The sequence below is a fragment of the Hippichthys cyanospilos genome, chromosome 12 (assembly GCF_059441005.1).
Source record: "Hippichthys cyanospilos isolate Australia breed blue-spotted pipefish chromosome 12, RoL_Hcya_1.0, whole genome shotgun sequence".
In the NCBI taxonomy this organism is placed as follows: Eukaryota; Metazoa; Chordata; class Actinopteri; order Syngnathiformes; family Syngnathidae; genus Hippichthys; species Hippichthys cyanospilos.
Genome location: NC_142380.1, coordinates 12056832 through 12080942, shown reverse-complemented (window position 1 = coordinate 12080942; position 24111 = coordinate 12056832). Strand labels below are relative to the sequence as shown.

At 38.6% G+C, this 24111-nt stretch overlaps 1 protein-coding gene across 1 annotated transcript; it reads left to right on the top strand.

The window, feature by feature from the left end:
- The first annotated feature begins 1962 nt into the window (after positions 1 to 1962).
- rem2 (RAS (RAD and GEM)-like GTP binding 2) lies at positions 1963 to 22700 on the top strand. Its single transcript, XM_088430058.1, has 5 exons — positions 1963 to 2390; positions 5045 to 5381; positions 6346 to 6419; positions 16728 to 16905; positions 20837 to 22700. The coding sequence occupies exons 1-5, from the start codon at positions 2379 to 2381 to the stop codon at positions 21157 to 21159; spliced, it is 924 nt and encodes a 307-aa protein (XP_088286184.1). The 5' UTR covers positions 1963 to 2378; the 3' UTR covers positions 21160 to 22700.
- Positions 22701 to 24111: the final 1411 nt, after the last annotated feature.

The following is a 24111-nucleotide window of genomic DNA, read 5'->3' as shown; positions in this document are numbered from 1 at the left end:
AAACTTGAAATACATAGTTGATGTTTTAAAACTGGTATTGTTTGATTGGCATTCCTGTTTACAAGCTCGCGATGCATCATTGGATCAAAATTGAAACCAAGCATCCAGAATTTCTCAATGGAATTTGGGTCTAATGTTTTGCAACCCTTTATAGATTATAGATTATACTATTCATGCCATGGAGTTTTTTTTATTTTTTATTATTGAACTATATTGTTTTTCTGGAATGATAATCACTTCTTTTGAATTGCTTCTTCTCTTTGGTTGACCCATCCCAGTTGAAATAGGATAAGAGGGTGGACTTGGACTTAGCGTCAGTCAGTCATGGAGGCAGAGCAGGCACATTGAAAGTCAGAACATACATTCACACATGATTCGGGTCATTGTCTGTCACCCATCCATCAATTTTCGATCATGCTTATCTTGCTCAGGGTTGCATGGAGCTGAAGCTTATTGCAGCATAGTTACCGCTAAATACAGATTATACCCAGCATGGGCCAGAGGGGCAATTTGCAGACCATCAGCACGTCACATTCATGTTCACAGTGGCCCTGAGATGAAATTGAACCCGCACTGCTCGGAGGTCAGGTGAGTGACCCACGTGACGCTCATTTGCACATGCAAGGGTAATAATGACTTGCAAAAAAAAACAAAAAAACAAACATAGATTCACAGTATGTGCGATTCAGAATATGTGTGATATAGTCAAAATTATTATTTTTTCGGTGTTTTTGATTTTTGATGTTGATTTCTATTGATGAAATTTTCATTTTCAAATGCATTACCATTATTGCATCAAAATAACAGTCATTATGATGTCATCATGATTATGATGTTTGACAAGACCATGTGTCATATGACAATAAATGAAGGAAACCAGGTACAGAAAAACAAACAAACTGGGTCAGCTATCAAGTGACATGGCCTGCAATAATTCATACACGGGGAAGCAGGATTGGCAAGCACAAGCAGAGACAATGCTGAAAACAAACATGTTTACTTATGCTAACGCTAACAAAAAGAATGTTTTTTTTTTTTTCGCATAAGTCAATACCACTAGAGCATGATGGGAAAATGCTATTTTATCAAACCAACAAACACAATGTAAAATGTTTGGAAGTAAAGTAGTAAAGCAGTGTTTGTCGAATAGTGGGTCTCAGGGGTGCGAGGTGATACCAGGGGGAATGTGGTTGACCCCAGGGAAAAGGCTTTGTTTTTGTCATGTTAAGTGTAATTGCAATAAAACAAGAATTTTTCTTTTTCTTTTGTTTAGTGCACTTTGATGCACTTGGTTATTTTTCTGCTTTGGACTAAGCCGTAACCAGTATAAATGCAGTAAAGGCTAAGAAACTGTTGTTAAAAGTTGGTTTAGGTGCAAGTATATAACTTTTACGGATAATAATCTTATTTATAGTCAGTGCGTCGAGGAGGGGGGGTGCGGCAAAAATATAATTGAGAAGCACTGGGTTAAAGCAAGGTACACTTACTTTCACATGTAATGAAAGGAAGGCAATTGGTGCTCCAAAATAGAGATGTGAGGAAGAAGGTTTGAGATAGGTGGGTGTTTTTGGGGGGTAGGGAGTGTATGTTTTTGTCTTTGTGTAGCGTATAAGGTAAAATTAATTGGAAGAAATTTAAAGAAAGTAAAGATGTGAGGTTTTATGTGGATAAAACCAATTTTCCATGCATAAACTGGGTGTACTGTGTTTTTATCCACCATTTCTGGCTTGTTAAAAAGAACAAAAAAAATGAAATCTGCAAAATTTTGGGGTGTGTAAGCTCTATTTTTAGGGGAGGTGGGTGGGGGCTTCAGCACCCTATAGGTGAGCTACATACGTATTCACCTCATTCTTTTTTAAGTAGTTGACCTCATTCCTTTGGTGAACGTGTTTCATCAGTTTGGCTCCCTCTGTCGGTTTAACTTGAGGGGGGGAGAGAGAGCGAGAGAGAGAGAGAGCGAGAGCGTATTAGACAAGGTGGGGAGGGACGCGTGGTTGCTGTTGCTCGTTGGGACACGTTCAAAAAGGTCAACGAAGATGTGATGGATTGCTGATGGCTTTCCCTCACCTCCATCATCCTATTCCACACAAAGAAGCAGGTGGTGCCATTTCGGTTCTCCAGCCTACTACAAGCTTTCCTACCTACGTCCCCCACGCGCCGCGCCTTTCCTTCCGCCACAGGATTTTTACGCGCCGTAGTAGGGAGAAAGACACATCATGTTAAATGAAACCTGGAGCGTCTTTTTATTGCAACGCCTGCTGATGCCGAGGTGCTCGAGATACCGGGACTGCATTTAAGCACAGATGACTTGAACCGGTCACTTCACGCAAGGTTGTAACTACAGCGCTTGTTCCCTCCAAAGATCACATTTGCAAACCATGGCTGACCAGGTAAGGCGACACCTATCATTTAACCACCGCACAACCACACAGGAACAAACTACGAATAATCCCCCCTGGCCTTTGTCCCCGTCTTTGCATGGTAATTACAGTATAGTGTTTACCTTAATATTTACTCCCTTAAGGTATGTGCATGTTAACAAAAGTATCCTACTCTCATTATTATTTCTACGTTCTACATCAACTGCAAACGGTCATCAGATAAGAATCACGACTTTTATTGCATTCAGCATTTCATTCCTACTAGTATTTAAGAAACCGCACAGCTTCCTTTTACAGACAAGCATCTGGCTATGTAACAGCAGAAGCACAAAAACATTGGCTGGAGAATTAAATTTGCATCGTGCACTGTTGTTTGCCCTAGTTTCTCCCCAGCCTGCAGAGAGAAGCAGATTAACCCCTGACAACTGGCTCAGCCTGCGGTCAGGGTTACCTCAGTTTGCAAGTGTGGCTCTCCTGAGCCTGCTGACAATGGAGGCCATGATTAATTGATTAGCCCTTTCAATTAACCTAATTGAGCTAGATGAGTAAGCCTCTGCATGTGTAAAAAATACTTGGGCACTGTAAATATGATATACTGATGGACATAATACAATACGATACGATTAATATAATATAATATAATATAATATAATATAATATAATATAATATAATATAATATAATATAATATAATATAATATAATATAAATGTTTTTGAAGGTACTGTGCATGTCTTCTTGTAGAATGCTGTTTGCCAAGTTGAAATCTGCCAATCAGAAAATCCTGCAATAGGAGGCTTAATGTTTCAGCCATCTTAAGATAACTATATTGTGCAGTATACTATATATGTAGTGTTATATACTATATATTACTATATTGTACTATGCTGTACCTGTTCACACTCTACTGCTCTAACACTGCATGGTTCACATCACTATACATCACATGCTATATTGCATTTGTCTTTTTTAAATTTTTATTTGTACAGATGCTAAACATTCCGTGTCCATGACGGATTTTTATAAAGTAATACACATTAGATACACTGTAGTTCTCAATGTTTTAGAAGACGCTGTAGAATATTCAAGTTTTGCAGTTTATTAAAAAAAAAATAGTAATAATTGCACTTTAACTACTTGAATCCGGGCACTAGCAAGTTAAATGCAGTGTTACCTCACTGTGATGCAGGGGCCACAAACAAACATGCATTTTCTTCTTTACTGTAAATACACTCAAAATACATGCAAATTTACAGTATTCTTAAAGGGATAGTTGAATTATTTAGCCGTTTTTAGCAAAAATAAGTTAATATTTTATCAATAATACATTGGATAACTTCTTATTTTTCAGTCAAAAATTAATACATTCAAAAACAGATTTGTCTACTTGCTGTCGAATGAAAACGACGTCCTTGCGTAAGTCTCTCGTAACAACCAATCACGGCTCACCTATTTGTCAGGTGATTGTTATTTAGTCTGTTATCTGGCAAAATCTATTTTTTCAACATTAGAAATAATTTTCCCATCAAATTATTTCACTACAAAATAATAACATTTCCTGTTAAATGTGGCTTAATTAGCTGGCAATCCTTTTTAATATATTTCATATACTGTCCTAATTTTTTGGCCGTAAACAATATAACCGGTTTACGTGGAAAAGTCTAAAAAAAAAAAAATGGTAGTAAATAATCTTCCAAAAACATATTTCTTCAGAAAGTACAAACATGCAAATAACTTTACACACATTGACCAATATATGTTATGGCAACTTATAACCACAGTCAATTGGAAATCAACACCTGCGGATTCACAGGATAGTTTTTTAAAATATTTGTGGTATTTTGGTTTTTTCTGTGGAGGGAGGTTCTCTTGACCTTTTTCCATCTTTTAAAACATAAAATGAATTATTATCAGTGTTTTTTTTAATAAGTTTGGGGTCCCTGCCTGTCCATGACTATTGTTCACACTTCATAAAGCGGGTGTTGATTCAATATCATAGTGTATAAGTGAAGGGAATTGCATTATGTTTTATTCCCTCTAATGAAGTGTCACTGCAGCACTTTGCTATCCCTAAAGGCAAATGTAATTTCACTCACACACTCTACAAGTGGGGGGTTCTGCAAGACTACAATTGATTTTTGTGTTAATATTGATGAGCTTTTCTTCCTTTGCATGACCTTCTGCGGCTACAACACATGCTTGTATATTGGCGTTTTTCCCACTCAGGGTATAAATTTGGAGTAGAGTAGCATCTTCATTTTCTAAATAACCCCGGCTTGATATTAGGATATGATGTTACATTTTCGAAATTCATTCATTACAATGGAGCCTGTCATTAACCGCATGCGCAGTCTTTATCATGCCACCTTTGTGGTTTTTTTCTTTGTGCGTCAATCAGCACTTGTTTCTTTTCTTGATTTCTCCTCAGCTGTTGTTTACATCCTGGCGTCTTCAGATATTCTTTCAGCAGGTCCTAATGATGAGCTTCCAGTCACTTTTTCCCCCGCGTCTACATTCATTAACATGCTTTGGGTCTTCACACGTACATATTCATATAGAATGTCCTTCCTTCCCCCACTCAAGAGAAAACACTTAAGTGTCAAACGTAGCTCCCTAATTTAAAATGAGCAAAGCATCTTACGCGTATTTCTTTTTTTCTGTCTAGTACAGTATGTTTCTCACCACGGCGCCCCCCCTTCGACGAGGAAGCACCCCCCTTCCTTTGAAGCACCAGCTGCGGAGAGAAGAAGCCGTGTCCGAGGATTGCGATTGGATCCCAGGATTGGAGGAACCTGCCACATTGCCTATCAGCAATACAACATTGCCTCGTGATGAATCCTTCAGTCAGACGTCAACAGCCCAGTCAACCTACCACGGTCATGGAGGGGCTCTGAAGATTGTGCTCCTGGGACAGAATGGCGTGGGGAAGTCATCACTGGCCTTGTCTCTGGCTGGCCAGTCAGACAGATCCCTCTCTGTAGACTCTGAGACCCAAGCATGTGGTAATGGCTTCTATGTTTTGCTAGGTTTGCACCTATTGCATGGGAGTTTTCCCGTCACTCGCGGCTTGAATTTCCCACTAAGAAATTGTGTTTTAGTTTCTCCGACGACATCACGTCGTTCAACTGTTTTGTACCCTGTAACAATGAAGCCTTGAAAAACATTTTATACATGTATTCTATAGCACATGTAGGTTAGAGACATCACGACCTAAATTATTCAGTGTTCAATTTCCCTTCTGGTGCACATGCTGAACCCCCATCTTCTCATGTGACCTCAGTTAGTCAATAGAAGTGTCTGTCAAAATGTAATGTTTATCATTAGTCTTCAACCAGCCATTCATTAAACCCCTCCATCACTGTCTCTACCCCATTGCAATATTTTCGGTACTGCAGCATTCAGAATTTCTCACTGTTACTTTTAGCTTGATAAATTGACACATGTCGTGTCACCGGCTTGTCATTTGACTTGCCATCTGCAAATCTGTGTTGGAGTACTTATGGCCACCCTCTGTATATTCCACAAAAAAAAAAAAATGAAGCAACTCGTACTTAATTAGCACTTTGTGGCGATTGGTGCACCGCGTGGATTAACACTTTATGGCAATTAAAATGTGGCCTGGACCAAGTAATTGCCAGTACGGCTGCCAGGCGGCTGTGGTTAACACCAGGTTTGAACCCAAAATAGATGTGTCTCCCGAGGATTTCACAGCCTTTTCAGTGGCTTGAGCATACATGATATTTTTAAATTCATAATCATGGAGCCCTTAGTTTGCTACATTACAGCCTTTTTTTTTAGATAGCAGATGAATATTTTTTTTTTTTACATAGCAGATGAGCAGATGAGACAGTTGACATTTCACTCAGATAGATGCCTTCATCCAGCTCTTTGTTTTGCTGCATTTTATTTTCTATAGTGGCATATGCAGTGATTATTTACAGTGTTTGTTTAAATCCTTGCTTGCAGGTGAGGGTTACGAATCCACAGTCACAGTTGATGACGAGGACAGCAAAATCATCATTTTTGACAACTGGAAACAAGTGAGTCATCCGTTTTCAGCTTAACATGGCATTCACGTTTCATCAAAACACCTTAGGCCTTCTCAGAGACGGCAGTATAAAATTAATGGTAGCATAAAGGGTGGAAAAGTGAGCAAAATTGCTCATTTGCATTCATAACACATAAAAATTCAAGATACGATATATTTTGCTGCAGTACATGTTCTGATGCAGATTCAATAGCGTTCATGGCAGGACTGCTAGTATCTTACTGTAAATCAGTGCTTCTCAATTATTTTTTGGACCTCTACTTAGCTTGACGCAACATAGTGTTTCATAGTACAAGTACCGTACATGCCTTATGCTTTAGCATTGTAGCATTAGCATTAGCATTTAGCATTGTAATCATACATTACAATGGCTAGTAATTTGTTAGAGTTTATATGCAGTTTGCGCAGTGGCCTCAGGCCTCAAGTTAGTTTAGAAATTCTCATTAGAAGTGTGTGAATGCCTGGATTCATAGAAACACATAGCTTTGGTGTGCAGATACAAAAAAAAAATCAATGCAAAATATGTTGAACAATTTGTCAAAAAGATGGTTGTGATACCTAGGAAAATTTAAAAAAAGCATGTCATTATTTCTGCGTTTCAATAAAATAATGATCAAGTAGTGTATGGATAATTGCAGATGTCCACTCTACCCTTCAGGGGCTCTCCCCTTCAGCTGAAATGATTCATGCTCAGCTTTGGGAACTCCACTGAAAGCACGCATGCTTCGCCTTTGAGCATTGCCGCCTTGTCTCGCTTCTCCCTAATTATTTTGACTTTCCTTCGCGTCGTCGCTATCCTATGCGAAACAACTGTTCAAGTCCTGCAGCTTTGCAGCTCCATGCCGCTGTCTTTTTTCTGCTGTTAACCCTCAATGAGTGTCAATTACATTGGTTATCCTGTGCGTGTTGATACAAGGCAAGGGTATTAAGGCTGAAGCAACAGACGCGGGCCAGCAGGACGCATGGACAAACTCCAGGGGCGTCATCAGTTGGGGAGGGCTGCAAAGGGACGGATGGTGTCCTAAATAATCCACCAATGCATGCTCATATTCCTTCCCTTTATTCATCATGCATAATCCCAAATCACAAAGTGAGTATGTGCAGGCGAATACAGCACAGCTGCATTTCAAATGACATGGTTTTGACCCCCATGCCTCCAAGTCCCTAGTGGCAGGCTTCGTGGCCTTGGAGCGAGCTCCATGTGTGCTCTGTGGGGCACTCTCACCTATACTGGAGTCACCATAACAACACATAGCCACATACACACACACACACACACACGCATTTGCTCATGTTTAGACAAACACGTACAGCACTGATTCAACTCAATCATGCGTAAGACCATTCTCATCATCCAACTCTTGACTGTATGCCGTCATTCTCTCCAAGACCAGTGTGAGCAGCACCTTTTCCTGCCATGCAAACTGCGAACAGAGATGGAAAGCTGTTAGATTGTCCCTTCAAGCGCTTTCATGGATTTTGCTGATTGACACACGAGAGGACGGCATCGTCGCCACCGCCATTACGAGCTTAGTTTCCGAGATAACACCGCTAAATACTTAACAGCACTGTGCCCATAATGTGTGTGAATGTATGAGCGACATTGTCATGTGTAAGACATCAGTGTACACATGAATGGAGGTCAGGCAGACGGTGGGCCGCTTTGAGTGTTGTTGACGTCACAAGGCTGAAATGGTTTAAATAAGTCATCCACAATACTAAAATAGAAACACAGAAGCCTGGCTTTGACCCAGCCAATAATGTTCTTTGCATATAAATTAACTTTACTTATGTGATGTAGAGTGCATCTGGAAAGGATTCATTTTTCCACATTTTGTCATTTTACAGCCTCTTTCAATCTTACCTCAAAATTATACATAAAATACACCATTATAAAAATGTAAAAACATTTTTTTGTTTATTTTCAAATGAATTTAAAAAAGAAAACTAAGAAATCACACTTACGTATGTATTCACAGCCTTTGCCATGAAGCTAAAAAATTAGCGCAGGTCCATCCTTCTTCCACTGATCATCCTTGAGATGTTTATGATCTTAATTAGAGTCTACTTGCAGTAAATTCAGTTGATTGTACATGATTGTGAAATCACACACCTGACTATACAAGGTCAGACAGTTGACCGTGAGTGTCATAAACAAACACAAAGCGTGTTGGCAGCATCAGCTATGGAGATGTTTTACAGCAGCATGAACTGGCATTGTAATCAGGATGGAAGGAAAAATGACAGCAGAAATATACCGAAATATCCTGGATAAAAACCTGCTCCAGAGCGCTATTGTCCTAGGACTGGGCCAACGCTTCATTTTTAAGCAGGACAACAACCTGAAGCATACAGCCAAAATTTCAAAAGATTTACTTCAGAACCACTCTGTGAATGTCCTAGAGTGGCCCAGCCAGAGCCCAGACTTGAAACCGATTGATCATCTCTGGAGAAACCTCAAAAAGGCTGTACACTGATGTTTCTGATCCAACTTGATGGAGCTTGGGAATTACTGCAAAGAATGGGCCAAATTGCCTAGATACAGTTTGGAATAATAATAGGCTGTAATACAACAAAATGTGGAAAAAGTGAAGCATTGTGAATACTTTCCGGATGCATTGTATGTAGTTCATTAATAGAGAACATTCACAGTCAATTATGTAAAGGACCATGAGAGAAATTGAGGTCACTGAAGACCAGAAGGGTTCTCGCCTTTGTTTAGTTTGCATTTGTCTCATTTGAATCATGCATTAATAGTTCTGCAGTTATTTCAGTACAATTTAAACATGTGGCCATTATGATTTGATGGAATCAAATCGCAACATTTATTCATGCCAACTACTAATTAAAATGTACAACTCAAAAATGTAGGACAGTGATGCTGACTTGCAGCAAAGAGTGACAAGATATATAAACAGTTTTCTACTCTTGAGGACCAGACTGTTCTTTTTTTTAAGATAATTACAAGTAGAAAAAGTCAGGAGGGAGTTCATTACCACATTTTTGTTGATTTGGGGGCGGCACTAAACTGCTTTACCACTCAAGGCATGGACAAAATGTGCATTTTTGGAGTACAGCCTTTGGGCATATGTTCTGGACTATTTTCAGTTCCAAGTTCCTTGCCTTGTCCACGGAAATTATTACACTTCATCACTTTGTTTTAGTCTCAACTGCATTATTGAAGTTTTCCATTTGTGTGCTCTGTGTGAACCAAGATGTGATGGGTATACTCAAAAGATTAAAACATCAAAATCTTAGTTGCAATCTTAGCTAGCTTACAGACACGGAAGACACAGACACACAAAATAAAACGACACAACCACAATGCACTTTCTTTTCCGATGCTTGTCGGCAGCATACTACCGTAAAAGTGAGGTTTGCATCTTATTGAGTATTTTGGGTGAAATGCACCCAAACTCTGTTGCTAACACACGTTAGCTTAAGCTATGATACCACTTTACACATAATGCTTCTGTTTGCATCACAAAATCACGGATTACTCTTACTGTGTATGTGTGTCACAGACAAGGCAGTGGGAGAAGCAGGAGATTTGCAGTTTAGTGAGGACAAACACATCGCCAATATTTTATTTCTTGACTATTGTAAATAGTCATAGGTGTTTTTAATGAATAGTCGACTGACCATGTCAGCCCTAATTTGTTGTAATGACATTCAGTTCAATTCTTTGCATAATTTTCTTGCGCCGCACGCCTAATCATAAGCTCATAAGAATTAGGATCTGTGTTGTATTGAATTACAGTTTGTTTTTTAACAAAATATATAATACAGCATTTGTTGGAATAACAATGACCATGCTAAATTAATAAAAATATGTCAATAAAATCAGTACGTGTGTTTACATCAATTAATTTATACATGAATTCGCCGATTGATGTTCCTAATGCTGTTGGTTAATGTTAATGTTTCAAAAGCCGTCTGGCGTTTTTCAAAATAAACATTGGTCGCTGATAGCTATCTGAACAGCGTTCTCGACGCTGTCAGCGATGCCACCAGGGGGAGAAATACAGCATCAAAAACGGCCTTCTAAACACATACGATGTAACTCAAAACAAATGCGAATTAGCGATCTTTTCCAATTGCCATAATGCTCGCTCGCTTACTTCTATCTCGTAGCTCACTCGCAATGCCTAGCTATGTCGTATATGCATGCAAATGACTAGCAGCCAGTCTAGGGTGAACCCTGCCCTCTGTCCAGATGCAAGCCGGCATAGGCTACAGCTGACGCGTGACCCCATTGAGGACATGGAGTACGATAAATGAATTGAAATCCACTTTAACCTCCATCCACAACACGTCGAAGGTCAATCACCATTTCTGAAAGTGGTAGGGGTTTACTAACACTGTTGGCATATGGGGGGAGGGGGTGAGTCAGTGCAGGCCAGATGGCCTCTAGTATTATACTCCCTAAGGGTTTTTATTTTTTCTGCGGCAGTAAACAAGGAGGAGAAAAAAAACAAGAACAAATGAAGCCAGCACTCCCATCTACTCTAAGTGTTGTCATCCTATTATGAGACCTTAGCTGTGTGAATTGAGCAAGAGCATCATCTGTTTTTCCTCAAAGTTGGGCTTCTTCTCTCTTACTATCTTCTTTTTTCTGCTTACCACCTTGTAAACTTAACTCACCTCATCGGCTTTGTGTTTTAAAAATGGAGAATTTTGTGTACCATTGTGCAAGTATGCACACTAAAAATAGCTAAATAATGCTTATTGGTGGAGGAGTAAAATGTACGGTAAAGGACAAGTGATAATTGATTCATTGTCCTCATTTCAAGTTTGTGCGTCACTGGATAGATTACGAGTGCTTGTGACCTGCAAGAAGATTGGTTGATTGTTTCCAAGAAAGGAAAAAAAAAAAAAATCCAGTATTTGTCCTTGATTAGAAACAATGATTCTCCCGTGTTGGACTGTCCTCTTTGAGACAAGGAGCCAAGGCAGTGTAGCAGTCACAAGATTTTCTTTATTCAAGCTTGAAAAATGTAAACATTTGAGTAACCTCCAGCTTAAAGAGGCTGCTTTTATCCACAATCACATCAATGACATCAGTGATACTAGCCTTGGCAACTGTCTGAATTTAAATGACAGAATATGACTTTAAAAGATAGCCCAACCATATACTGTATAATAGAATATAAATAGAGTTGAAATAAATCCTACTTAATGTTTTCTTATCTATGTCTGCAGCAGACAACAAACCCATTCTTTGAACCGTTTTGGCCTGTCTGACTCCACAGTGAGCCTTTCATTAAAAGAACATTTATCTCTGCTTTAGAAGGCCAGTACAATTTTTTTCACTAAAATCTACAAAGCGAATGAAAAAAAGATATATATATTTTTTTTCATTACATCAACATCATTAATCTGTTAGGCTATCTAGCTATGCATCTAACAACTATAATATGTGTGTTGGTATTGTGCACATCACTGCAGTGAGTGAATTAAAAAAAAATGCAAAAAGATTTAACTAAACTGCAGAGTGCGTATTGGACACGGCTGGAAATCGATGCATTAATTTTTAAAACATGAATCAATCGGCAGAAATGAGCTTTTCAATAACATAATCCCCATCAACTCAGCTGTATTCATATAGCATTTAAAAACAACTTACAAAAGTGATGTGCATGTGGTAAAAACAGTAATGCAATAAGAGACACAAAGAAAACAGTCAGTTAATAGCACACATTAAACCAATAAAATATGAAGCATCCATCTATTTTCTTGACCGCTTACCCTCAAAAAGGTTGCGGCTGAGCTAGAACCTATCCCAGTTTCATCTGTAAAATTAAAACCAAAATACATGAGAACAATGCTGTATGTCATAAATCAAAATCCAATGGATACAAATCTGGTAAGACGTGTTTGATAGTTGGACAGACACTAAGCCATGTAACAACAATTTTCAACAAAAATAATATTTAATTATTATTCATCACAAGCTGATATACAAACTGAGATTTGCCAATTTGGTTCTAAAGTTTTATTTTAGAATGTATTGGCAATAAATAAAAATTCTAAATAAAATATTAAATTGACAAAAAATTACAATAGATCAATTTAAAACAAACAGTCATACACTTTACTGTGTATCAGTAAAAGTCCTATCCAATTGATTTCTTGCAGAAATCGGAATTTCAAGTCCAAAAGCTTTTTTACATTCTGGACCTTGAGTAATGTTCAGCACAATCTCAAAGACCTCAGTTTTGGTTTGTTTGTTTTTGTGTCTAAGCACAAAACCTTTGAAATAAATGTCTATTGTATGATTCAGCCTATTGTGTTTGTGCTTTTTAATGTAGCGCTGGTGCATTTTACTGTCTGTAAGCTGGGTCTGCATGGGGGAGTCATCAATAACAGATGGCCTGCTCTTGGTGAACAGAGAGAAGCTGCTTTATTAAGAGGGAAAAAATGCCAAGGGTTGGCACTGTTTTGAGTTACTGGGCTTATGATTGCATGTACTCGGTCTCCTATGGAGCATTACATCCCTCTTTGCATTTGTACACCTTTGCATGGGGGAAAAAAAAATGACACTGTTTTTCATCTCTGTGTGCTTCCCTTTGCTTGTTTTTACTCTTCTTCATCCCTCTTTGAGACCGTGACAGGTGGCTGTGGCTGGTGGCTCCCTCCCTCCCATTTGCTCCTGTTGTCCTTTCTTGTACGCCACCAAACAGATTGCCAAGACACTCCTCACAAATATCCTGCTCCGGGGCATGATCTGATACAATCGGGCCATTTGGGAGGTGTTGAATTTTTCAGACGTCGGGAGCTCTCTTGAGGGCAAGAATTTACCTTGGGGATCATTGATGTAGGGCAAGGGCACGTACACACTTGCGGACATATTCGGTCAAGATGCAGTCCAAAGATTAGTGGAGGATTCTATATTTTCCACTAAGGTCTTTAGACCAGTCCCAAGTACCTTGTCTCAACCCCCAGGTCAGCTGGGAGATGCTCCAGGTCAACCGTGACCCTAATGAGGACAAGTGTGGAAAACAGATGGCTGGATGGCTTTCTGGAAGGTGTATGAGGCAGTGCTGACCCAAATTAGGGTTGTTCGGTCTTGGCCAACTTCCAAACTTTCAGTTATGAATGTATCTTTCCACATGTGTATGAGTCTACTTCATTTGTACCATTTAAGATACTGTACAAACATGTCTATGGTAGAATATAACTTTAAACCGGTTGTTTTTGTGCCTGGCATTACATCATGGAGTCTTGCTCTCATGTTTCTATCAATGGGAGGAAATGTGTTTGCATCGACCAACCAGATTTAGCTAGTTGCAGTGTGAAAAAGCTGTGCTTGAGATGCTTTGAGAAACATTTCAAGTCACGTGTTAATTTTCCATTCGGGGAAAGAGAAATAGTACCCCTTGCAAAATACTCAATACATTACATTTCCTACCTGCAAAAGTGAGAATGAGTCATGTAATGCGTGTCATTCATTCAGATAGGTGATAATCGTGTATGGGAACATCACGTACAGTAATGGCTTCACGTGATTACTCATTTTATATGCAAGTGTAAATAGAATGTAGATGTACCTTTCGGTTATGAGGATATTTAGCATAATGAGAAAAGGTGTGCTGTTTTGGCTAAATATTGCTCATATAGACATAATCATGTTCTGCAATTGACTGGCAACCAGCTCAGGGTGTCTCCCGCTTTCTGCCCGTAAACATCTGGGATAGGCACCAGCAACCTGCGACCCTATCGGGTATAAGTGGCTATAGAAAATGTGTGGATGGATAGACATAATCATGAATACACATTAGGGCTGGATTTCATATTTTGTCAATTTATTGCACAAGATCCTGTGTTTGAAATCTATCCATGCATAATGCACCTCCAAAATTCAATTTCAAAAGCTATTTTTTCTCTGTGTTTGTGCATAAGACTGTTTGGGTGACCTCAAATACGGTCCTGTGTCTTGCTATCTTGGCAGGACCCAGATTGATAATGTGAAACACGCAAAGTAGTTCTCCACAATGTCAATCTATTCTGGGACTGCTCCAATATGTTCTACTCAGAAAAGGCGATGCACACCTACCAAGCTTTTGTTTGGACCAATCTATCTATCTATCTATCTATCTATCTATCTATCTATCTATCTATCTATCTATCTATCTATCTATCTATCTATCTATCTATCTATCTATCTATCTAGCTAGCTAGCTAGCTAGCTAGCTAGCTAGCTATCTATCTATCATTCAGATAGGTGATAATCGTGTATGTTTTGTTGGACAAGTTAGATATTATACTTCATCTATCAGTTTTTTAAAAACAATGGTCTACTTCAGTACGTAGTAAAACATTGTGTTATTGACCATATAAACAAATATTGGTCATATAAATGTATATTTTGCATATGAGTAAATCAATTTGAATTAATTGATTATTTTATTTATGACGGACTTACTCATTATTTATTTGACCCAAAATTGGTTCCAAATGAAGTAGGAAATCAAACAAACAAACAGTAATAGAGCAATAAGGGCAGTAACAATGAACTAGTGTTACATGAATAGACTTACGTACATTCTAAGCATATTATGAAGTAGATTGAGTGGAAGAAACTTTATACATATGAGAATGATTGTGCAAAATATTATGTATTTAGCAGCTTTATTTCGTATTTAGAAGCTTTTAATCTTCAACATTATTGTTATGTTTGTTAAAATTGAAAGTAAAATAAAACAGTAGTTAAAGATCCTCATTATATGTTAACTTTACAGCTATGTTTGAGAATTTTGCAATTTGTATTTAAAATGTCTAAATCATTTTTAATTCAATTGTTCCACTAAAGAAAAAAAAAAATAAACCTGAATAATTCATTAGTCTACCCAGAGAGTAATTCCTTAAAGGAACATATTACTTTCCAATGTAAAGAACTAAATATGAAGTACAGTATAGTACATTTAGGAAGTAACCTACCCACCGCTAGTTGTGAGTCACTTTTACAGAAGTGAAAAATCAACATAACATGAATTGTCCAAAAACAGGTTTGAAAACATAAAATATCACACACGAACGCAAACATTCATTGTCACCTAGTGTGATCTCACAGCCCAACTCTATATCATCTGCCCTTGGAAGTCATTTAGTTCCTTATAAATGCACTCTTCAACCTCCTCTATGGACTCCAGCAAATCATTTCTGCTTCCGCCAAATCAAGGGTTGTCAGTGTGCCTGTCGTGTGCCGATTTTAAATCGAATCAGAGGACCCGCTTTGTTTGACGGTGAATCAAGTCAGCTGTGTTTACACCTTACAACAATGCAAAATGTCTCTTTTTAACTGCATGAAACTGAATGCATCAGCAAAAAGACGAGGTCTGACTTTCATCGGCCATTAAAGTAGACTCTACATATACATAATGTGTGTCATGTGATGTAAAAACTACACATGAAAAGCAGCAAGCACAAATGAGCAGTTTTTTTCCCCTTGTCATATGTTGTCACTCATATTTTAAGAAATCAGTTGTTAAAAATCCATGTTTTACCCCACTTACGATAACAAAAATGACCCTCTGAGGCCAAAGTGGTCGAATGGTCATCTCCCACCCCAGAGGTTGTAGGTTCCATCCCCAGCCCTTGTCGTCATGTGGAATTGTTCCTGAACTATTAAGTTGCTTCCAATGCTGTGTCACCTGAAAGTAAATAAGGAGTCAGTTTAAAGCGCTATGAGTACTTTGTAGGTAGGAAAGCGCTATGCTCGTGTGAGCCTATGCACAGGTCCATCTTGAGTTGCTGCTTCCATACACAAAGTACAACATGAGCCATTTTATAAAGGCAGCCCGCTGAAATGCGTCGCCGTTCAGTAGCTGATCGATTCAGGGCCAGAAAGCAAGAGAAATGGTCCCAGGCAAGTCTAAGTTGCTACTTCTGCTCCAACCACTCTGGCTAATTGAACCTCTGTGACAGGAAAGCCCATCGGGATGTTAGTGTTCTCTGCTAAAAGGGTCAGGAGATTCAAAATGAAGCGTGACATGCATGAAGTCTAGTTAAACAAAGCGTCTTCCGCCTATTGTCATAGGACAGCAATATACATTTCAGAACCACCCACCTAACACCTTTCGGTGGCCAAGTTCCAACAGAGCAAGGAGACTTAGTCAAGGACAAACTGATAATTATGATGATTGCTCTCACAAGATCTTGCACTGTGTCCAAAGCCAAGTAATATTCCACCCATATCCACCTCCCGCTGGATATCAGCCTCTTGCCCTTTATATCGTACGTCATGCTAATCGTCCTTTCTGCTGAGCTGTTTTAATCGTGCCCGGGTGCATATTCACAGGACCTGTCCACTCTACAGTGTGATGTGTGCATCCTGGTCTTCTCCGTGACTGACAGGCGAAGTTTCCATCGCACCGCACAGCTCCGCCTACTCCTCAGGGAGTCCCAGCCTCACACGCCAATCATCCTAGTAGGCAACAAGAGCGACCTTGTTCGCTCCCGTGAAATCAGCGCTGAGGGTAGGTACAGTAAAGGGAATCTCCTACACACCTACATGCAAGCACACAAACCCATCCAGCTATGTGCTCTGATTAAAAACATAAAACATCAACGAACTTACAAAGTCCATTTTTTCATCCTGCTTGACAAAAAATAAACCTTGGAGACAATTTCCCTGCCACAGTTCGTGCCAAAGAAAAAAGGACCGACAGTCTGTCCGAGCTGTCATTGTGCCTCCTCTATCAGTATAACACAATTACGTCCTATACCCTTTAACTAAATTAAATGATGCTATAAAGTGCACTTCTGAGATGTCCTTAATGGATCTTTATTTCATTTTAAAATGAAACAATAAAGATGTCAGCTGGTTACTCATGAAATGTACCAGTAAACTTACAGTCACCAGAATGAGAACAATGCAATTGTAATTTAAATATAAATTGCCATTTGTTATTTGTATTATGTGTTTTATGTTACGTTGGTAAGTTTTGTATAGAAATAGATGTCATTTTGGAATACACCTATCTATATTTGAATAACTACGCCAGACAATTTCGATGCACTCTGATGGATCGCTACAACAGATTGAAGACAGAAAAGAGAGTCCATAAAATATTCAATGACTTCATTCCTGAAAAAACCTCATGCATCAATGGTCTCTTGATTGGGGGCAGAGGAGTGATGCGTTGCTGTGATGCTGTCGGCCTGGCCTGGCCTGATAGTTGTGTACCAGAAAATCATAAATATCCCTCCAAGGCAACATTAGGGAGACTCCTCTGGGATTTAGCGTGGATCAACTAAATCAATTAGTTTCTGTTTACAAGACAAATCCCAGTCGTTTAATTCATGGCAACACAATTCGATTAGCTGTTGGAGTGGACATACATTTGATCTGTAAAAATGTGAACCATCCCTCTCTACGCCCACTTGGCAAATTAGTGTGCAGAGATTTCAAAGAATTAGAAAGAACTGCATAAAAAAGGTAGAGAAAAGTTGTATTCATTACAACATTCCTCTATTAAATGTGTCTCTTTTCAGTTGAAATGTTGATATCGTATTGGCACACTAATGCTGTTGACAATCAGTAGAACAAACACCACTGTGGATAACCTAAAACCATCTTTTTAGCAGAAACACATCAACTGTCTTCCTGGCTATGATTACATGGCCTGTAATAAATAAAAACTGTGCAGTATTAGTATGTGTATGGTTTGAATCCCCTCATAGTTGGTTGAGCATTAATATTCAAAATAGTAGTAATAGCAACATTAAAACAAAAACTATCAAGAAGGTTCATATACTGTAAAAGGCAGATATGCTTTTATGGTATCAAACACTTTACTATGATAAAAAAGCAATAGCAGCAGGTTTTTGTTTTTTTTTGTTTTTTTTACGGAACTGATACCCATTAACTGTTTAAGCGGCCAAGTAGCAATATTGCACTGAGCAACTTTTACAGTATCCCTTTGTCGCTAACCGTTTTCAAGCTACACCCTTTTGAAATCGTGATATAAAACGATATATTTTATTGAAAAAACTCTGGTGCCTAAAGGGTTAAGTAATTGAATAAACAAAGATCCCTGCTGGTAATTATTTGGCTGCAGTGTTCATGGCAAGGCATCTCTTCGTCAGAAATTCACAAATAATTCAAACCGAATGTGTTTTTTATTCTTCTCTAATGAAAACCCAGAAATGAAGTTAGACCTGGATATGTACTATATCAGAATGCGCCTGCCACTTTTGTTTCATATCCATGAGGAATGTAAACACCTCTCTGCAGGTGCAACAATATCTCTTATCCCTATCCAGTCCTCTCTGGAGGGAATCCGTTTCCCTGGCTACCTCATTCTCCTAGGTTTTGATTTGTGTTTTCTTTTTTTTTCCAGATGGTTATACTTTGGATTATCCCCCTTTTACAGGGTGCTGTTGTGCCTGCTATCTTTATAAATGTTTGCGTTCACAGTCAGTGCACGTACGCCTGCATAGAACAACAGAAACAAAGCTATCTGAACTATATATATATACACACACACACACACACACACACATATATATATATATATATATATATATATATATATATATATATATATATATATATATATATATATATATATATATATATATATATATATATATATATATATATATATATTAAATAGTATATTGTATAGTATATATATACATATATATATATATATATATATATATATATATATATATATATATTAAATAGTATATTGTATAGTATATATATACATATATATATATATATATATATATATATATATATATATATATATATATATATATATATGTGTGTGTATGTGTGTGTGTGGAGAAAACTAAAGTGGTGGAGATTGGCCCTGGAAAAGAGAGAAATGAAGGTTAGCCACAGCAATGCACTATGTGTGTGTGTGAATGAGATGGACCCAAATGGAAAGGTGAAGATACAGGGAGAAGAGATAAAAAGGTGGAGCATTTTAAGTACTTAGGATCAACAATCCAGAACAGTGGAGAGTGTGGAAAAGAGGTGAAGAAGTGTGTGAAGCCAGGCTGGAACGAGTGGAGAAAAGTGTCAAGTGTGATGTGTGATAGAAGAGTTTCAGATAAAATGAAAGGAAAGGTGTACATGACTGTGGTGAGACCAACTATGTTGTTTGATGCAATTGAGTGCAATTGAGGAATGACAGGAGGCAGAGCTGGAGGTAGCAGAGAAGAAGATGCTGAGGTTCTCTTCAGGTGGGACAGGACATGCTGTAGTTTAGGGAGGTAAAGTCAGAGAAGCCAGACTGAGATGGTCCAGACATATACAGAGATGAAATAGTGAATATATAGGCAGAAGGATGCTGAATTTTGAATTAACAGGCAGAAGGTCAAGAGGAAGACCAAAGAGGAGTTTTATAGATATAGTGAAAGAGGACATAAAAGAAGTTGGAGTGAGGGAAGAGGATGCACGAGACAGGCTTCGATGGAGAGAAAAGCCAAAAGAAGAATAAGACTTTATAAAGCTTAATCAACATTTTTTTTTTAAATCTTGACTTCACATTTCGAACCGCAGCAAACTATACTTGATTTGCTTGTTTAATAACATTTTTAGTGGTATAATTTCAAACAAAAATATATGAATTTAATATTAAACTTGGTATGTATGGTCCTTTAACAAAGCTAATTTGGATTTAAGATCTTTTAAGATGCAATCTTCATGTGCAGATCAAACTGGTACCATTATAAATATGCAATATACTATTTTAATACGCTATTGACCTTATAGATCACTCTTTCTGGCTGATGTACACTTTGAAAATTTAGCATAACGCAACGTAACGTAACTCATGTCCCGTTTTGGTCCCAGTCCTGGTAAACTCTGTAGCATTATTGTGTATAATTTTTCCTTCAGCGACTGATTTATTTGCCTGCTGTTTTGCTGCCCAAAGATCTATACTGTCCACTTTAATGCTGTTCCAAACAGACTTCTGTGATAAGAGTGCTTGATCACAAAAGCCCTTAATTCTGGTGTCGTTACATGTAAGATGTACAGAGAATGAATGGACAGATGTCACGGTAGCTCAGCAATTAGCATGGCTTCTCCATCTTCAGTTAATTACTCCTTGTCATCCCTTTTGTGGCATTTGCACAACTTTGCCAGAAGGGAAAACCTGTCCTCATGCTGAGTCCAACACAGCAGTGCTTTTTGCATTTTGCTCTTTTATTTTAAGCAATATCTTTTTTAAAAACAAATTACGAGTCTAAAACAAATTCTCTTAGCTCAGGTAAGATGCTGACATTTTCACAGAGCATGCACAGCTTCCTCATTTTGAGTGAACTGTATGCATCACACTAGCTCAGACAAAAAGAACATTAAGCCACTCTCCTGTCACTGACCCAGTCGGTTCTAACTTCTCGCTTTCTCTAATCACAATCAGTCACTTGAATCTCTTTTTGCACCAGAGGCCCAATCCAGCGCCATGATGTTCGACTGCCACTACCTGGAGCTCTCAGCCTCCCTTGAACACGGCACCAATGAGCTGCTAGAGGCGGCCGTTCGGGCTGCAAGGGGCGACTGTCTGGGGCCCAACTGGACGGACGGGGACCCCGGTTCAGGCCGCAGGGAAAGCTTGACCAGCCGGGCCAAACGCTTTCTGGCGGGGCTGGTGCCACGCTCTTATGGACGAGAACGTGACAGGGGACGCTACCGGGAAATGAGTCGTCACCGGGGCAGCAAAATCCTTCGCCAGAAGTCTCGCTCCTGCCATGACCTCAGCGCACTGTGACATGCATACATGCATACAGGCTCAAGACACAATCCAACACATGTACACACACCAGACATGCAGGAGGGGGAGGTGTGAAACGTCAAATGGAAGAAGATAAATAGGAGAGGGAATGACAGGGCACAAATAGATGCACATGCTCTCAGGCTGAAGCTTTGGGACCCCACGTGCTGCGAGTCCCTCATATCGCCATACGCAGATAAAGCATTTGATGTAAGGAGGCGTCGATGAAAAAAAAATCTCAAATCAGTACAAAACCGGCTGGAAAGATTCTATGGAAGAACAGAACCTTGAATCCTCATACAAAACCCAAATCAGAAAAGGTTGCAACAGTATAAAGTAATTTGTTAGTGTCCAAAAAATAATAGGTTTTCACTTTGACTTTATTACATAGGAATCAATAAAATAGCACATGTCATGTTTCACCTCCGGAGGCCTAGTTTTTAATGTTATATTTTCTCTTTTTATTCAAATTACTGCAATAGCCTATATGAGCATGTAGTATTACGTTGCAAATGTTCAGGAATTGAAGACAACTGGTGAAGTATTTTAGGTTGGGATTACTTTGCTTTGTTTTGTTTTTCTTCAGGAGTGCAGCCATACTGGGTCTTTTCAGTATTTACAAAATATGATATAACGTCAGTCTATTAAAAAAAAAAAAATTGTCCCAACTTTTTCTAATTTGAACGTTAGAATGAAAGTATCAACCTCCGCATGCCACATGATGTTTAACCTGATGGGAGAGTCAGTCAGAAGGATTCACAAACGACATGAAGATGGATAGACGGAAGGGGTGGATGTCACAAATGAACACACTCAAAGTAGCACGCACTGTTTATGTAGACTGATAGCAACCTAATATAAAGATTTTGTGGATCCTGTTTTATAGCATGCTCAGTAGACAGCTGGCCCTGTAGGTTAATAAATTTACTGTACCTCACTGGCCAATAGGTAACGCACAATCTAGCTAGCAAAACCATCGCAAACGCAAGACCCTTTATTTCACATAATAACCCATCGATGCGTTTGAATCTCTCTCTTCATCCTGTTTCTGTTCCTTTTTGAGTTGAAAAAGTGTTTCTCATCATCAGTGGCATAAAGTTATGGTCATCCCTCTTGTTGCCCAAGCCATATGATTGCTGAATACACCATAAGCAATCAGCACAGAGAACCCTTTATTACCAGAATCAGAGTCACAAATGGAGTCAAAAAGGGTTTACGGGATAAATAACACCGAACTTGGGACAAAGGTGACTCGGAAGGCTCAGCTCGATCACGGACATTGTGGAAAACTACCCGTGGACCTTTGATGTTTTTGTGTTTCTCTCTCATCCACCCGCTCTCATCCACCCGCATTATATTGTGTATTCTCAAACTGGATAGTGTGGGGGGAGCCACTCAGGTGACTCAGATGAGGACGTTCTGGAAACGATATATCTCAAGAGAGGTGCTGTCACCGACACAGCCCCACTTGTTTGTCACAATCTGCTAAGCACGCACACGTCTTTCCACTGAGATTAAACTTTTGTTTGATACCCCAATGCTGGTACTGTGTGTTTCTTTATTAAATTATTCTTATTGACACATTTCATTTCTGACAACATAACAAAATATCACATTTGGGGAAATTCCAATACTGTGTGGCGGTGATGAAACATGTAGATGACCCACGTACATCATTTAAAAATGCCGTTTTTATCTATCAAGAGTGAAATGCATTGCTGTGATATTTATTGATTGCATGAGCACAGGGCAGGTAATCATGCAACAACTCATGGTATAATGACATTTTGCCAGGGATACTCTTAACTGTTTTATGCAATCAGCCGCTTTGTCCATCATTCATTTAAAATCTCATTGAACTTGATAAAACGTTTAACTGTGAAATAGAGCTAATGAAAGCCATTTCAGAAATGTTCAGTGTAATTCCAGCTACATTTGATTAAACACACACACACGCCTACACACACAGACACAATCAATAGCAATAAACACTTCCCTTTTAGTAGCAACAGTGTAGATTGCATCTTTTTATTGCAGTCTAATGTTTGCATTGCATTTGCTCTTTGAGTGTCAAACTTATCGTATCCACTAAACTAATTATGCAATGAAAATTGTTCTCATTATCCTAGTCATCAAAAATATATCATGGTAAATATTTGAGGAGCAGTAGTCGGATTTTTTATGCCAATTTCACAGTTGTAACAGGCTCTTTTGACTATAGCAGTTTTTATTTTGTTTTGTGGCCTCTTCTCAACCAGTTGAGACTTCCTATCTTTTGTGTAGTGCCACAAAGAATTTGATTACATTTACAAAATGAGAAACATTGCTGAGTATGGGACTTGTCTTGCCTCTGTACAGTAGTTAACATCCCAAAAGACCATCAAATCAATTTTGAATTAGATGGAATTCCGCATGTGCTGTAACTTAATATGTACTGTAGACTAAGGCAGAGTAATGGTGGCACAGAAGGGGTCTTCCCAAAACTGCTCCTGCAAAATTGTAATTTAATTGTTCCAATGACTGCTTAGAAGAAGAATGAATGTAATGTGGGAGTTATTATATGCAGTTGCCATCATTCCATTGAAAACGCTCCAGTAAATTCTCCCGGCAGTGAACTTATTTTGACCCCATAGAAATTCACAGCCTGCCATAAAACCTTGCTTGGTTCAAGAAAATAAAACAGAAATCCTATTATATAAATTGTAGAGAAGCTTTCAACTTTTGGTCAAGGCTTAGAAAAGGCTTTGCCATTTGTGTCAATCTTTGGAGATAGTACGATAAATAGACAATTGTGAGCAAGTAGAGGCTCAGGAGTCAAATTTGCAATCTTCTACAGCGCCATAATGTGACTGCACAGCTATTAGCGATTACTGAGAATTACTTTGGGATTAGATTTAAAAAGAAGTCAACCCACCCAGGGCAGCAGTGCTAGCAAAGGTGTACTCGAGC

Bases quoted from the DNA above. Each gene is read 5' to 3' on its own strand.
- rem2 (XM_088430058.1), top strand. The intron at 5,382-6,345 runs GTAATGGCTTCT...CCTTGCTTGCAG, and splicing joins CTCTGAGACCCAAGCATGTG to GTGAGGGTTACGAATCCACA. The intron at 16,906-20,836 runs GTAGGTACAGTA...TTTTTGCACCAG, and splicing joins CCGTGAAATCAGCGCTGAGG to AGGCCCAATCCAGCGCCATG.